This window comes from Falco punctatus (genome assembly GCF_963210335.1).
Source record: "Falco punctatus genome assembly, chromosome: 19".
Classification (NCBI taxonomy): domain Eukaryota; kingdom Metazoa; phylum Chordata; class Aves; order Falconiformes; family Falconidae; genus Falco; species Falco punctatus.
Window position 1 is genome coordinate 3,833,576 of NC_137599.1, and position 15,389 is coordinate 3,848,964.

At 44.0% G+C, this 15,389-nt stretch overlaps 1 protein-coding gene across 1 annotated transcript; it reads left to right on the forward strand.

The window, feature by feature from the left end:
- The first annotated feature begins 141 nt into the window (after nt 1–141).
- Nucleotides 142–15,149, forward strand: DHX8 (DEAH-box helicase 8). The gene is made up of 23 exons (XM_080369859.1): nt 142–1,612; nt 1,966–2,051; nt 2,648–2,720; nt 3,160–3,245; nt 3,867–3,976; nt 4,085–4,384; nt 4,678–4,822; nt 5,385–5,588; nt 6,081–6,168; nt 6,485–6,582; nt 6,903–7,050; nt 7,200–7,381; nt 7,824–8,018; nt 8,222–8,407; nt 8,914–9,124; nt 9,462–9,643; nt 10,392–10,532; nt 10,849–11,004; nt 11,817–11,954; nt 12,373–12,501; nt 13,570–13,766; nt 13,901–14,080; nt 14,616–15,149. Exons 1-23 carry the CDS (start codon nt 1,501–1,503, stop codon nt 14,833–14,835), a joined length of 3,567 nt encoding a protein of 1,188 aa, XP_080225985.1. The 5' UTR covers nt 142–1,500; the 3' UTR covers nt 14,836–15,149.
- The last annotated feature ends 240 nt before the right edge of the window (nt 15,150–15,389 follow it).

A 15,389-nucleotide genomic window follows, 5' to 3' on the forward strand; every position in this document is an offset into this window, starting at 1 on the left:
AGAGCTCAGTTTACACCAATGTCAGGAAACGGCTGGTTTGGGGGGGGAGGGTGTCGTGTATCGGTTTGGGGGGGGGGGGGGGTTGGTTGTTTTTGTCTAAAGCTGCAGAATTACCCAACACTTTACAGGAGGAGCAGCCTCAGCAGCCTCCTCTCCTCTGAGGGTGGCAGTGGGATCCCCCCACATGAGCGAGGTTAAGAGTTACCCCTTGGGTTGCAGTTTAGGAGCTGCCTGGTGCATCCCAGAGGGTCAAATAAGAGCCTGGGAGTTGCTGGACTGAAATCTTTTCTCAGCGGTTCAGCATGTTCCTGTGTCGGTCCCACTGAAGGATGGAGCCAGGGCATTGGAATAGTTGGACTATTGGAGACAGTCTCTGCTCCTACCCCAAAACGCGCTTCCCAAGCCAGCGCATCTCCCGGGACTGTTGCAGGGCTGCTCCTCATGGCCCCCTCCATCCCAAGAGGCTGGAGCAGTAGCTATCGGCTTTCTCCCTGGAGCAGGGATGGAGAAGCTCCGTGTCCCACTCCAGCAGCCTCCCTGCGTGTCGGGACTCTGCGGTGCCTTCTGCATCTGCCCGGCTGGTGGGTCCCTCTGCTGCAGCTGTTCCAGCTGTGCCCCAGTACCTGCTCCTGGGGAAGCTGGGGGGAGAGATGTGCAGCCGAGACTCACCGTCCTGGGGGGCAGAGGCTGGATGGGGTAGCTGTGCCAGCTGTGATAGAAAGCTTAGAAATCACTGGATTAATAGGATACGGAAAACTCAGAATAATTAAAATTCTCGTTGCATGTACAAAGAGGAGCTTCACAGGTGACTTTGCAAGTTAGGCCGGGTCCTGGGGCCCGCTGCACTGGTAAAGTGGGGCTGGGATGCTCCTGTGCTGATAAGACGACACCGGTATGTGAACGTCTGTGCCCTGAGCCAGGAAAACCGGGTCTGTCCTGGGTTTTGGTTTGGAAGGAACTGGGGACACGACTGAGTCTGCACGAAGAGGGAAGGTGACAAGAGGGAGACTCCTGAGCCTTCATCCTCAGCGACCCCCACGATCCGCACCAGGAGACAGTGTGCAAGCGCAAATGGGAAGAAACTTCTGCTAATGGCTTCTTGGCAGGCTAATTACCCTAACCCAGCCTATTCTCGGGCATCGATGGAATATGTATGAATGTAAACTTTAAATCACACGTGCACAAAGAAGTGGGGCAGTGGGTGCTTTTAGAATTGTCCACCCTGATGCCCGCCGGCGAATGAAACGCACTGCTTTATAACCTACCCTGAGTTACAAATTTTAATTCCGCTGGGTTGTGCCCCGTGCGAGGGTCTGCGGCGCTACCGCTCCGCCCCTGCCGCCGCAGGTCACAAAGCCGGTGTCACAGAGTGGCCCCAGGCACGAGTCGCTCTGGCACCCCCCCCCGCCCTCTCTATGGTCAGCGCCCGCGTCGCCGGCCGGGGCGGTCGCGCCCCGGATCCGGAAGTAGCGCGGCGCGTGCGCGGTGGCGGGCGGGATCATGGCGGACCTGGCGGCCATGGAGGAGCTCGCGAAGCTCGAGTACTTGTCGCTGGTCTCCAAGGTCTGCACGGAGCTGGACAACCACCTGGGCATCAACGACAAGGACCTGGGTGAGCGCGGCAGGGCTGCCGGGGCATGGCTGGCCGGTCTCTGCCGCGGCGCGGGCCTAGCCCGGCGGGGGGAAGGGCGGGCGTAGCCGTTTCTGGCGACCGGGACGCGTCTTGTCAAGCGGCTTTTCGAAGTGAGGAAACCCCCGTGATTTTTCTTAAAAACGCGCTTCGCTCTGGGCTCCTGCGAGAGGCCTCGGGAGGCGGCCGCTGCTGCTGCGAGCAGCACTGGGGCTTGTCCGAGCGTGGTGGGCTGCCCTGGGCCCTGCCGTTGTGGCAGCCTTGACCCAAACACCAAGTACTTACACTGCCTTTTAATTATTTGTTCTAATTTCCTTTCTGCTGTTTCTTCACAGCCGAGTTTGTGATAAGTCTTGCTGAGAAAAACACTACGTTTGACACGTTTAAAGCAGTTCTTCAAAAGAATGGTGCTGAGTTCACCGTAAGTGAGATCTGAGCGTTATTTATGTGTTGTTCTTGTCCTTGTATGTTTTGTAGACTTTTTTGTTTTAAGTGTGAGGAGTGATTATTGGTCTTCTTCAGCTGGAAAGCTGTACACTAATTAGCTTTTGAATATGCCCATCTCATCAAGCAAAGCCTCCCCCCTCTCCTTTTTTTTAAACTTTTGTAATCTTTGTAAAGCATCCTTCTGAGAACTTGGAACTGCTTATTTTCTTGTTGAGTGTATAAAATACAGAAGAAACAATTTTTCACAAAGGCAAATGTTGTTGTAAGTCTTTTAATGATACTTGGATGCTGCGATCATGAGTTCCTCGGAAATAACTATCGTTGGATTAAATAGGTGGTTAAAGGTGATAAGTAGAAAAGTCATTTACATGGATTTATCATAGTCATCTCCGATTCAACTTACCTCTTTTTAGGACGTACATGAAATCCAGTGTTACTTTCTAAAAATGAACCTGCATCTTCAGAATTGAGCTTCTTGTCCTGCTAATAAACCCTCACTTGTGCCTTCTAATAATGAAAAACAGCGTTCCGGTTATTTCTTAGATTGAAGTATTTTATTAAATTTTTCAGGATTCTCTTATCAGTAATTTGCTGCGCCTCATACAGACAATGCGGCCTCCACCAAAACCATCTACTAGCAAAGGTAGGCGTAATCTTGTCCCTCTTAACGGTTCAGTGTAAAAAGGAAAACGAAACTCTTAAGTCTTTTGTAGGTTTTGGCCCTGTTTGGTGAGGTCAACGTAATTTATTGCTCTAGTCCTGTAAGGCAAGACCTTTTATCTTATCATTGCAGTCAGAGTCTCTCTGTTGTTAGTGGTAGATTAGCAAAGCTGTTTAGGCGCTCAAAACGTACTGAGTACACTATTCAGAGTATTTCTGTATTTCACAGATTGACTAATCGGAGTTTATTTTGTAGGAAGGTAACACTGTAATTTTTGAAATGGATCTCTGTATCGTGTATATCAACCTTTGCATTCAGGTGGAAGTTAAACTTTATGTTCAGTTACAGAAAAATCAAGAGCAAATAATTCTTGTTCTTCTAAGTTTGGTTTTTTTTTTTTTGTTTTACATCTCAAAATCAGAGACAGTTGTCAAACCCAAATCAGAGAAGGAAAAGTTGAAGGAATTGTTTCCAGCCCTTTGCAGGCCAGACAATCCCAACGTTAGGGTAAGGTCATAATTTCAGTTTTATTTTGTGAGCATGTGAAAACGTAATTAATTTATATTTTTTTTCCCCTCTTATTTTCAAGGTTTTTTTCATGTTAATGCGAGTGTGTCACACTAATGCATGCATAAAAGCGGGACTATGAGAAGTGAAATCCAAAAGAGGCACAGGCCGGTGTTATTGTATACAGTTACCAAGAACAGCCGTTACGGCAGTCGCCACGTTCATACTGTTTTGCAGAATACCAGAAAGATGAGGCTCTTGTGACCTGAAATGTGTAGCCTGGCCTTCCTTCTATAATGTTCAAAGTAACGATGGATTACAAACTAGATAAATATTTTGGACATATAGATGCTACAAGGGACTGGTGTTTTATATTTCTGTAATAACTTGAAGTGTTGAGATTAAGCTGTCTTTTGTATAAAAGCAGAATTGTCTCAATATTGTGCCAAAATAGGGCGATAGCTTTATTACTGCCCCCCTGCCATCACACAATGTGTCTGATCTTTCTTTATTTTACATTCCTTCTAAATAGATATGCATGTGGTTGTCCTTCCTGGGGATTAATTCTCTGTTACAGACTTTTTATCAGCCGCCTTACAGAATGGTTCTCTGTTCTTGCAGAATATGCTGGATGAAGATGATGTGAAAGTGGCAGCTGACGCGCTTAAAGAGCTTGAAGCTCTGATGCCTAGTGTGGACAGGCAGGCCAAGCAGAGGAGCAGTGACCACCGGTAGGTTGCTAGTATGTCTTTGCGGGATGAGTATTGGCCGTTTGCATTGCCTGCTCGCTCTGTTCATACGTGGAATTTCACTGCAAATGTGTAATGTTTGTTTCTTAGGGCAAAGAAAAGGAGGAGGAGCCGAAGTCGTAGCAGGGACAGGAAACGAAGGCACAGATCTCGCTCTAGGTCTCGGGATAGGAACAGGGGAAAATCCAGATACCGGTCAAGGAGCAGAAGTCGGAGTCCCAGTAGGGACCGTAAGGACCGAGAGAAGTACAATGAGAAAAGCAACGAGAGATGGAGAGACAAGCACATAGACCGTCCGCCACCTGAGGAGCCTTCCATTGGAGACATCTACAATGGCAAAGTCACGAGTATAATGCAATTTGGATGCTTTGTGCAGCTGGAAGGACTAAGGTACCTTCTGATGTTCACAATGAATCTGCTACTATTCCATCCGATTTTCTCTTTTCTGCTAGTATCTTAAAGAGGTTGTGAGCCTACAATAAGGGATGCTTGGCTTTGATGCCAAAATGAGGGTCTGTTTCAGCAAAATAAATTCGACAGCAGAGAATGTTCCTATAAAAACCAGTTTACGAACTCACACAATTGGTGGACAACAAAACATTTTAATTCAGACTCTGAATGATCGGAGGAGCTGTCGGAGTAATAACGTACGTCTCATGTCCCTCTGTTTGTTTCACCTGCAGGAAGCGTTGGGAGGGCTTGGTCCACATCTCAGAGCTTCGAAGAGAAGGACGGGTTGCCAATGTTGCTGATGTTGTGAGCAAAGGACAAAGAGTAAAAGTCAAAGTGTTATCCTTTACTGGCTCCAAAACAAGCCTGAGCATGAAGGTATGGAAGACTTTCTATAGTGCTTATAATAGAATGCATGGCGCCAAAATTCTTAAAGATTACGTCTTTTTGCTATTTTTTTATCTGTCTGTTGAAAACTAATACGTAACCATCCAAGTGGGAGTTAAACAAATTGAGTTACTGTTCTGTATTTAAGTGGCTTGTTACTGTTTACTCATTTTCTGTGGGTTCTTGTTTTTGATGTAGTGTTCCTAAGAATGTTTCCACTTGGCGTGTTAGCTAAGTGACAAGGCAAACCTCAAGCTGTTGCTATGTTTGTCTTCCTGTTTCAGTATCAGGGAAGTATTTCATTTTACATTAAATCACTGCTATTGCCAAGGCAGAGTAGAGTGTTCCAGGCCTTGGGGTATACTTACTTCACAGTACCACCTGAAAAAAAGTAAAAAAAAAAGCATGCAAACCAGCATTTTCTGTATATGGGCTGTTGTCTGCAGTAGTTTCTCTGAGAAGTGTACTCTGCTTTTTCCTCCTGTGTTAGAGTTAATAGATAAAGGGAAGTGCAATGGAGATAGAACTGATTAATTAATCACTCGTAATGTAGGATGTTGATCAAGACACTGGGGAAGATTTGAACCCAAACCGGAGGAGAAACCTGGTTGGAGAGAGCAATGAAGAAACTTCTATGAGAAACCCGGACAGACCCAGTCACTTGTCGCTGGTGAACGCCCCGGAGGTGGAGGATGATAGCCTTGAACGGAAACGCCTCACCCGAATTTCAGACCCAGAGAAATGGGAAATAAAGCAGGTGTGTTTTTTACTGAGGGAAATAGGGTGTCAGAAAAGTTGCTAGCAGGTTTCGTGAACTAGAATACAGCTCCATTGCTGTTCGTCTAACTTACTCCTCACCTCTAAATTGCCACCTTCTTGTGATTTGGGACTTTAGCTAGTTCTAACTGTAAAGTTAGCTCTGCTTTGAGTTGGGCCAGGTAACCTCCAGAGATCACTGTGAGCTGGGGGATAACTCTGGTGACACTTGGGTGGTATTTGGTTATCGGTGCAGCCCTGCCATGCCGAAGCCAGCTGTCTCACACTCATGGTATTTAGAATAACAAAAGGACTGTTTGCTCAGAGGCTGGATGACTTGGGTTGAGGTGCTAGAATGTAGAACCATTCCTTTTCCTGAAATCACAACATTTCTTTGTTCCTGTTTTACAGGTCTGGCAATAGCCAGACCTTGTAGGTATGAGTTATATTCATTTATGGGAGCAAATTCATGTTGTATACATTCTCTTCCCAGATGATTGCAGCTAATGTGCTTTCCAAGGAAGAGTTTCCTGACTTTGATGAGGAGACTGGGATTCTTCCTAAAGTTGATGATGAAGAAGGTAGGATTTCCAAGTAGTCGTCTTGTTGTTGTAAATTCCTTGTGTTTCGGATTGTGTTTTGATTCAGAAAGAGATGTTGATACAAGAGGATGTGAAGCATCTCACAATTTGCTGTCGTAAACATTTGGAGCTAGGGTTGCTCTAGCCTTATTATTAGTGACGTTTGGATGTGCCCTGTCTGTGCATTCTTTTTATTTGTGGTGTTTTCACTTTTAAAACTACCTAAGTACTTTGTCAAGCACTGCTTGAAGAGGTACTTTTGTGTACCTGAAAGATCTTTAGCTTTTCTATAAAAATTGTCACTTGTGGATTTTAGATGAGGACCTTGAGATTGAGTTGGTTGAAGAAGAGCCACCATTCCTTCGAGGTCATACTAAACAGAGCATGGATATGAGTCCCATCAAAATAGTAAAGGTAAGAGATTTCCAGGACTAAAACCAATATGGTTGATTTAATTAAATAAATATTGTGGAATTTAATAACCAGTTTTCCACCTGGACATTTCCACCTGGGAGCCCTGAAAAACATTACCACTGAACTGAAGGTCCTTTCTTTACTTATCAGGCTGGTTTCTTCCTTAACTGTAGAATAATAAGTGGAATAATAAAACTGGTTGCTGCTGCAGGCTAATGCACGTTTCGTGTCACATAAGTGTGTTAGAACGTACTTTCTCTGTTCTGCTTTTTCTTACTGGAGGACTGGGAGCGCTTGAAATCTTTTTACTTACTTTCCAGAATCCAGATGGTTCCTTGTCCCAGGCTGCAATGATGCAGAGTGCTTTAGCTAAAGAGAGACGAGAACTTAAACAAGCCCAGAGAGAAGCAGAGATGGATTCTATCCCCATGGGACTCAACACACACTGGGTGGATCCTCTCCCTGATGGTATGTCTGAACACATCTCAGTAGAAACTTAAAAAAAATACTTAAATACACAAATATAGAAAGCATGCGTATTGGAACAGTAGGAGCAGGATCATCAGGGTCTGTGCTGTGTGAAACTACATGCAGTGGTGAAATTGTTTCTTTCCTAGTGGATGGAAGACAAATAGCTGCAAACATGCGAGGTATTGGGATGATGCCCAATGATATCCCAGAATGGAAGAAACATGCATTTGGTGGCAACAAAGCTTCTTATGGTAAGAAGACGCAGCTTTCCATCATTGAGCAGAGAGAGAGTCTCCCAATCTTCAGACTGAAGGAGCAGCTGATACAAGTAAGACTCTTGAAATGGCATTCTTGTTTGAGCAAGCAATAGTTTAAAGTAAGTATTCTTGGTTCAGCTTATTGACAGGTGCATAGCCAGTTGATAATTTTAAGTGCAGAGCTGTAGTTTGGAATAATTATTTTAAAGGATCGTATATAGCTGTATACTTCATTAAAGCTCCAGATATTTGTTGATGTAAGTCAAAATTGAAACCAGGATTGTGTCGGCAAGCGATGAGCCAGATAAATGGTTAAGCAGTTTGCTGACTTGATCAGTAAGAACACTTGTATGATTTTTGGTTTGGTCAGCTGGAGAAAGAGCAATAGGTGCTCAGTCTAGTCCTAGATACGCTATGTTGATTTTGTTTGCTTTCTTGGGTTCTTTTGGTGTTTTTTGGTTGTTTTTTTTTTTAATTTATTTTGACAAGTGTTTCTATTACGATCTTTTCTAGGCTGTGCATGACAACCAGATTCTGATCGTTATTGGAGAGACGGGATCTGGGAAAACAACACAGATTACCCAATACCTGGCTGAGGCAGGGTATACATCAAGAGGAAAGATTGGATGTACTCAGCCTCGCAGAGTGGCTGCAATGTCTGTTGCGAAGAGGGTGTCGGAGGAATTCGGATGCTGCTTGGGACAGGAGGTGAATTTCCATGCTGAAGGACATGCCAAAATAAGCATGAGTAAAAATGGGAAAAATCAGTACTGGAGCTAGTTTGCTTGTGTGTTCATGTGTCTGTTCCCTCGCAGGCTGTGAAATGAGCTCGCAGAATAATAAAACTGGGAATTAACAGTGCCAATAACTTAAATCCGTAGCTTCAGTTTCTGTGCAACTCTTCTTTCTAGGTTGGCTACACCATTCGCTTTGAAGACTGCACCAGCCCTGAAACTGTTATCAAATACATGACGGATGGTATGTTACTGAGGGAGTGCTTGATAGATCCTGATCTGACCCAGTATGCCATTATCATGCTGGATGAAGCCCATGAGAGGACCATACACACCGATGTGCTCTTCGGACTGCTGAAGAAGGTAATGTCACATCTGATTTTTATTGCTTCAGTGTCCTCTGTATGCTGTGTGTGGGTAGGAGCACACAGGGAAAGGCAAGGTCACACAAGTCAAGTTCATTCGCGTGCTCTGAGTCTTTTCTGAAGCAAAGCAAATGCTCGTAAGGGTTTGTAGTCCAAATTTTCATAAGATGAGCTTTTGTGTGAAGACAAAGCAGGTAAAATTCAGCAGAAACAATGAGAATTGGCAATCCACGATGCTCATAATGGTGGATGAGTAGAGGAGTGTTCTTGCTTTGCTCTTCCCTCTCTGACAAAGGCTTTCTGTAATAGGTGCTGCTAAGAAAGGTTTGAAATGCGACCTTAGCAGTCAATTTTTTGAAATTCTGAGGCTGGAATGAGTTGCTGTCTACTCGGGCATTAAAATGCCTGATACTCCTGGTCATATTTCTCTGACTTAAGTCAAGTGGTGTATGTTAATAGTCCCGAAGGCAATAAATGACCTGAGAACTTTCTATCCTGCTATAGACGGTGCAGAAACGGCAGGATATGAAGCTGATAGTGACGTCAGCGACGCTGGATGCTGTGAAATTCTCTCAGTATTTCTACGAAGCACCGATTTTCACAATTCCTGGCAGAACATACCCAGTAGAAATACTGTACACAAAAGAGCCAGAGACAGATTATTTGGATGCCAGTCTGATAACAGTAATGCAGATCCACTTAACAGAGCCACCAGGTGAGCGGAGAATGGTGTAGAGTTATTGGTGATTCAAGGACTCTTAATACCTATGAGCAAGGTCATTCTGTAAGTCACGGATCATGTATTAGTAACATGGGCAAAATGCTCTTGGCACGACCATCTGCTGTTTGCAAATACAGTAAATAAAATGTTGAAAAAGTTGAGTGAGAGACAGAAGTATATTGCTTCTGGCTAAGAGTTGCTGCCCAGGGGCTAGCAAGACTTGGGGATCCTCTGCTTTAAACGGAAAAGGTGAGGGATCGAAATGTGGCCATGCAGGAGCTGCACAGAACAGAATTGATTCTGTGGGTGTTTTCATTTCTTTCCTGTGTAGGTGACATTTTGGTGTTTCTGACTGGTCAGGAAGAGATTGACACTGCCTGTGAAATCCTCTATGAGAGGATGAAATCTCTAGGACCTGATGTGCCAGAGTTAATTATCCTACCAGTATATTCAGCTCTACCCAGTGAAATGCAAACCAGGATCTTTGACCCAGCCCCACCAGGAAGCAGAAAGGTAATTTCAGCTAAGTGTGGCTTCATCTTCTGCTGATATATTGTAATGATGAGGTGTATTATGCTGCTAATCATACTTTTTTTTTTTTTAGCATTTCTGATTCTGTTAGTTTGTCTTCAGACAAAATGGTGTAATTTTGGAGAAAAGGTGTCATACGTAGCGTAGAGCATGTTTTTGGTTGCATACATGCCTGTACGTGTTATCTAAGCCGTTGAAAATGTATATGAAAACATACGGTTTAGCAGACCTCTGTGTGGAATGTGCTCGACGTGTTTTTTAATGCTGCCTTTCAAGGATATTAACTTTAATGAGATCTAAATGCAGTTCCTGTTGGATGGATGTAAATTTCCTACCAAAACAGCTAGTGAATATCTTGAGATAGTTTTCTGGAAGATGCTTTTCTCCAAATACGCACTGTGTTTGAGTGGTAGGCGGGAATTCCCCCTGACGTCAGTGCAGTCTGCTTACGAACTTACAACGATCTTTCACTTGCTTTTAATTATAGATTTTATCATGCTTTTCTGCCGTATTGCCCAAATCTAAACCAAATGCAGATACTTAAAACCTGTCCATCTTTGACAGTAGATAACTCTTCTTTCTCTTCCTCTGTGAACAGTTTCTCTTTTAAGTGATAGTAGTTGCATTTATAACAAACTGCTTGCATCAGGTAGAGTGGATTAAGTTGAGGAACATGGTTGGCTTGGCAACCAGACACAGAACTGGTGCTGAATCAAACTGTTGTTTGCAGGTTGTCATTGCCACTAACATTGCTGAAACATCTTTGACTATTGATGGAATATATTATGTAGTTGATCCTGGCTTTGTGAAGCAGAAAGTTTATAACTCCAAGACTGGGATTGACCAGCTGGTTGTTACACCGATTTCACAGGTAGGCGTTCTGTGTTTGACTCTCTTTTTATTTATTTTTTTTATTTTTTACTTCCCCCACCCCCCCACTAGTAATGTGTATCTTGATGATGTGGCATTCAAGCACATGGAAGTAAAGCGAAGACAATAATGAAACCACATTTCTGATAACTTTCTGAGAGGCCTTGAGGCTGTGCCTAAAGAGTACATACTTTCCTGGGTTGTATTGAAAATCTCTTTCTAATAATAGGAAAAAACTTGTGAATAATGATTTTATTTTACTTGTTTTCACCTGTGCCTGTTCAGACCTGTTCACTGAGATGTCTTGTAACCTTTAGGCTCAAGCAAAGCAGCGAGCAGGAAGGGCTGGAAGAACAGGCCCAGGAAAATGCTATAGGCTATACACAGAGCGTGCTTATCGAGATGAAATGCTAACCACCAATGTGCCTGAAATCCAGAGAACAAATTTGGCCAGTACGGTGCTTTCCTTGAAGGTGGGTATTTCAGCAACTTGTAACAAGCCAACACGATCATAAGCATTTCAGTAGATGAGTCTGTGCCTTTATGAGCTTCGTGAAGTGCTTGGTAGTTTCAGATCCTTCTAGTGAACGGAGGTATTTTGGAGGGGAGACTACATCAAATCCAATTCTCAGGCACTGAGCTTGCTCCTCCATTTTGCTATTGAGGGTTGTAATGTTGAATATCCACCTAAATGACTGGCCTCAGCTGCACAGAACAGTTAGCTGCAGGAGGTTTGAGGAACAGGAATCTTATGTTGTTAACTGATAAGATGCTTTTTTAAAGTGATTTTTGATCTCCAAACTTACACATATTCCAAACGTGTACCACCCCTCTGGGAGACCACAGGCTGGATCTAACCCAGTACATAGCAGCTGGGGAAGCTGTTGCCTTTCCCCCTTTCTGGGAACAAGGGGAAGGGTGGAGATGTATTTAGTGTGCGTTGGAGCTGTCAAGCCACACTGGTTTACAAGGCAGGAAGTCCACAAAACCAGCATTTAGCCTGTGTGTCTCCTCAATTGAATCATCTTGCCTGGGAGATGTATGGAACCGGTACCAAAGAGACCAGCAAACTGAATGGTGGGTGAAAGCCACTGCAGATTATCTCAAGTGTAGAAATACAGCCATGTGTTTGTGACTGCCGTTACAGTCAGGATAAGGACCTGAGGCTAGCGTTGCTTAAAGTTCTGTAGTGCCTCATTGTTTGAGGGTTACGTGTCTCTGGCTGGAGTTTGGTGTCTTCCTTCTCAGTGTTTTAACTTGAGTTTTTTCCCCTCCCTCTGTTTAGGCTATGGGCATCAATGATTTGCTCTCCTTTGACTTCATGGATGCTCCCCCGATGGAAACGCTGATAACTGCCATGGAGCAGCTGTACACTCTGGGAGCTCTGGATGATGAGGGACTGCTCACTCGACTTGGGCGCAGGGTAGGCAAAATAGAATACTTCTTAGCGTGGGCTGGGTTGCAAATATTTAGGGGGTGACAGGAGAGTACGTGTATAAGGACTTGCCTGGCACTGTTGGTTTCCTTTTCCTATTATTCTCTTACGCTTTATTGGTAACTTTTTGCTTACCATAGTTATGTACCTTCTGCTTTTTAAGGAGCTGCTAATATTTCTCCTCATTCATAAGGTTACTTTTATTAATGTTTAAAAATTTCTAAGTGTTGGGATATTCTTGTGATAGTGAATATGGATAAATAATTTGCTTCATGTTGAGTAAAGTTACTCTGGGTGTAAAGCACGCCACTTAAGAAGGGAAGCATGAAGAAAGAGCAATGCCTTGAGAAAAAACTCGAGATTTTCCCAAGATGTTGCAGGGTACCCTGAAACACCTTTCTTGCAGATGGCAGAATTTCCCTTGGAGCCTATGTTGTGTAAGATGTTGATCATGTCCGTACATCTGGGATGCAGTGAGGAAATGTTAACAATAGTCTCCATGCTCTCTGTACAGAATGTGTTCTACAGGCCAAAGGTAAGGAATGCAGCCAAGAAGCAGCAGTGTTACAGTTTGGGTGCTTTTTGTGTGCCTGCCTCGGGTGTTAGAGAGTGAGCCTATTTGCCAAAATAAACCTGTAGCTCGGTTTTACTGCTCATACGTCACATTTCTGTTGTACTTTTTGGTTAAGTACCCTGTAGGTGTGTACGTTGGTGGTTTCTTTGCAGATGGGAAGATGGAAGTTAGAAGTCTCATATTCTCTTTTGCATTCCCCAGTAAACACATACAACCCTAAACCAAGTCAGTCCTGGCTCTGTTGTTCAGAACGCCTTTATCATTTTCAGATACGCAGAAGGTATTTTTTTCATGGCAATCCTATGCTGTGCTGATTTCTTTTAAGTCAGCAAGCAGCAGACTATGCTGTGGTAGGATTCCTCAACGGCAGCCTCCTCTTGAATCTGTTTTTTCTTCGTTATGTTGGCCTGCTGCAGTGCAGCCTGTTAACTTCAGTTCTAATCTGTGTAGCCACAGTGTTTGATTAATGTTTTATCTTCAGGTCGGAGAAGTGGGGAGAGGTGGGTAGGCCAGCAGGGTCAAAGCTTCAGCACCTTGGTTGATGTGTAATTGAGGTTCTTCTAGAGGAATAAAAAACTAGGTAGTTCAATGCATGCATATGCTTCGTACAGCGTAAATGAGCCATTTACTTTGAAGCATCCTTTTGAAAATAGGGACTGAAATTGAATAAAAAGTATCAGGAAAAAACCCAACCAGACAAAACCAGTTTTTCATCATGTCTGGTGAAGTTCTTGTCACCCATGGGAGAGTCTTTAGGAGAGTCTACATGAGGTCTCTTTGGCAGGATGGGTCTAGGCTTTCCTTTCATACAGGTGTAGTTTTGGCTTAGTGAGAGCAATCCCCGTAACCTTTAGATTCTCGTTACTTGGTCCTTAGTCACTCACCACTCAAAATTTTATGTTGTTTTCCCACTTATATCATGGTTCTTGAGAGACTTAAGAAGTTGTGGTAAAACTGTCCTTCATGTTGCATGAGGATTGTCTCTATGATGTGATATGATACCTGATTGATACATATTTTATGTGTTAGGATAAACAAGCGCTTGCTGATCAAAAGAAAGCCAAGTTCCATCAAACAGAAGGTGACCACCTCACTCTGCTGGCTGTGTACAATTCCTGGAAGAATAATAAGTTTTCAAACCCCTGGTGCTATGAAAATTTTATCCAGGCCCGATCCTTACGCAGGGCACAGGACATCCGCAAGCAGATGTTGGGCATTATGGACAGGTGAGCATGCCAAGAAGGAATTTGTTTCCTTAGTGTTCTTACAGTGTAGTAGCTAAACAATCTGATGTTGGTCACTGCACCCAAAACTGGAGAACTCTTAAATATTTTTTTTCTCTTTAATTCTTCTCTGACAGGCACAAGCTGGATGTGGTATCCTGTGGGAAGGCAACAGTTCGAGTCCAGAAGGCCATCTGTAGTGGCTTCTTCCGAAATGCAGCAAAGAAGGATCCCCAGGAGGGTTATCGGACACTCATTGATCAACAAGTTGTCTATATCCACCCATCCAGTGCTCTCTTCAACAGGCAGCCAGAATGGTAAGAAAGGCAGCATCACGTAATTTTCTCTTTCGGTTCAGACTTCAAAACTGAAAAGGTTGTGGTGTGCGCTATTTGTGGAGTACAGATGGAAGTATAGGCTGCTGATTTCTCAGCAGTGAGCAGACTGAGAAAATTTCAAGAGCTTTTGGCTCTTTCTGCTGCTAAAATCAGTGCCTGCACAGAGGTGAGAATTGTTTTGTGAGCCAGGGCCAGGCTGGCAGCCCACGGCTTTGTGTTTCTGTGTTGTGGAAGTGAGTTTAAAACACAGAGTGTTGGAGGGCGAGGGAAGAGAGAATTGTTTTAAATGGATTGAAGTAGTTCTACGCTGAAGAGTAGTTGTGAAGTAGGAGGGGGAAAAAGAAGATAGTTCTTCTGGATGGTTCTTTTGGAGCCTGCGTTGTAGCTTGTAAGGAGCCTTCTACTGAAGGAGGGTGAAACTGAAATAAAGGGGCAAGCTTAGATACTCCAGCCTTTGTCTTGTCTCTTCTTGTTTGGAAAAAGTGATTTCCAAAGTTGCTCTCCCTTTTCACAGGGTGGTGTATCATGAACTGGTGCTGACCACCAAGGAATATATGCGTGAAGTGACGACTATCGATCCTCGCTGGCTGGTGGAATTTGCACCAGCTTTCTTCAAGGTTTCTGATCCAACCAAGCTGAGCAAACAGAAAAAGCAGCAGCGGCTGGAGCCCCTGTACAATCGCTACGAGGAGCCCAACGCTTGGAGGATATCACGTGCATTCAGGCGGCGATGAGCCTGGTTCCCCCCTGGACTCTGACTGGGTTTGTAGTTGTGGGACTGCAGTTTTTCCACTGTTGCAAGTGTCCTGAAAGAAAGGCGAATGTCAGTTGAAGCTTACCTACAAAATGATCGGAAAAGAAGTGTTTTCAGAGCAAAAGCACACGGGGGCGATGTGTGCTTGTGTTGGCTGCCCCTCGGATTCCACAGCTGGTGGCCCTGAGTCTTCTCAGTGTGTTGAGTCATTTCAGAAACAGTTCTTGGAGCAGTTCTTTAGTCATTCTTCTTTTAAGAAACAAAACTTAAGACTTGGAGATCTGGGCGCTGAGCTGAAGAACAGCAAAAAGATAATGATTAAAAAATAGTTGTCCACCACCGTAACTGTGTTCTTAATGATCAGGCAAATAGATGCTGGAATAGTTTGTTTCTTTACCCTGCTGCAAGGGATTTATTTCTTCTTATGCTCTTGGACGGTGGATGTTTTTTGGGAGCCGCTTATTCTCCATTTTTCCTATTTTTTGCGTTTTCCTGTTCAGTGTAACGATTTGTCTTTCATGCAAGCCATCTGTG

Bases quoted from the DNA above. Each gene is read 5' to 3' on its own strand.
- DHX8 (XM_080369859.1), top strand. From the start codon at position 1,501: ATGGCGGACCTGGCGGCCATGGAGGAGCTCGCGAAGCTCGAGTACTTG. The intron at 3,246-3,866 runs GTAAGGTCATAA...CTGTTCTTGCAG, and splicing joins CAGACAATCCCAACGTTAGG to AATATGCTGGATGAAGATGA. The intron at 7,382-7,823 runs GTAAGACTCTTG...GATCTTTTCTAG, and splicing joins TGAAGGAGCAGCTGATACAA to GCTGTGCATGACAACCAGAT.